At 38.9% G+C, this 1233-nt stretch overlaps 1 protein-coding gene across 2 annotated transcripts in view; it reads left to right on the top strand.

The window, feature by feature from the left end:
* The first annotated feature begins 229 nt into the window (after positions 1-229).
* Positions 230-1233, top strand: part of LOC127437728 (deformed epidermal autoregulatory factor 1 homolog) — a 24489-nt gene continuing 23485 nt past the window's right edge. For both annotated transcript variants that reach the window (XM_051692833.1, XM_051692832.1), the window contains exon 1: positions 230-601. In XM_051692833.1, the coding sequence (XP_051548793.1) occupies positions 439-601 (163 nt within the window). In that variant the 5' untranslated portion in view covers positions 230-438. The remainder of the gene's footprint in view (positions 602-1233) is intronic.

The following is a 1233-nucleotide window of genomic DNA, read 5'->3' as shown; positions in this document are numbered from 1 at the left end:
GTTGATAAAATTGTTGTAATGTTTGTATTTATGTGAAATATACACTTATCAAAACAAGATATTTTACTGTATTTTATCTGCAACTTTTGTTTAATCTTCTGACTGAAAAATCAAGTCCTTTTTTCTGTCCATGAGCGTCATGTTTCGTGCTATTTCGGTCTCTTTCGGTTATTTCCGTTTTCGTTCGGTAATTTCCGCCTAGTGTCCTTCCTGTGGTGATCCCGCGTCCCCAGTAAAGGCACTCGGAGGCCATTATCCTGCAACCATTTTCTTTTCTTTCATACCTAGATCAACAACCATTTCAATACGTTCATAATCTATGCAAGTTGATTAAGCGCTTGTTGGACACGTGCAGATTTATTGAGCGCGAGGGACGTGCACATCTCCACTCTAACCCTTCGGTTAATTTCGGCTGGATTCGTGCGCCGCTGTTTTGAAATGGACGCGACTGAACCGGAGAGCGCGTCTGCGGGAGCGGCTGTAGGTTCGGATACCGAATCAGAGGCCGAAGTCACCACGATGACTGTGATGGCAGACGCGGAAAACATCGACATTGCCGAATCTCTGCCGAACCCGGACGATGCCGAAACGGCGTTTGCGGGTCAGTGTGCGCGTGCGCGCGCATCAGTTGATTTTGTGTTGTGAACTGATTATTTATTGATATGAGATAGAAAAATAAAGTGTTCAGAATGCAACTATTCACTTTTACTCCTACTAGGGATGATACTATAGTCTGAAAGCACACGTAATAGGGCTTTTCCTCAGTCCATTTTTGTCTAATCTCTCTGTACTTATTTAGTTTCTGTTTATCTTTAAATATATTGTGTATAGTTGAACATTTTATGTCATTGTTGTCTTTGTACGTGTGCATTAGTGACACTATATTGGTGACGGAATGGTTGTTAGTAAATCGGCAATTTTTCAAGTACTTATCAGAATCAGATAATATCAGCGCATCTTTTTATACTATTCAAAAAGTAAACTCAACATTTTTTCTCAAGGCCACATTTCCAAAGAAATTAAATAGCATTATTTGATGCCTTATTTTAATTTAATTTAAGTTTTTAAAGGGATAGTTCACCCAAAAATGAAAATTCTCTCATTATTTACTCACCCTCATGCCATCCCAGATGTGCACTGCTTTCTTTCTTCTGCAGAACACAAACGAAGATTTTTAGAAGAATATCTCAGCTCTGTAAATCCAAATGAATGGGTGCCAAAAAAAAAAAAAAA

Source organism: Myxocyprinus asiaticus, chromosome 48 (genome assembly GCF_019703515.2).
Source record: "Myxocyprinus asiaticus isolate MX2 ecotype Aquarium Trade chromosome 48, UBuf_Myxa_2, whole genome shotgun sequence".
NCBI classification, from domain to species: domain Eukaryota; kingdom Metazoa; phylum Chordata; class Actinopteri; order Cypriniformes; family Catostomidae; genus Myxocyprinus; species Myxocyprinus asiaticus.
This window is presented reverse-complemented; position numbering and strand designations above follow the sequence as displayed.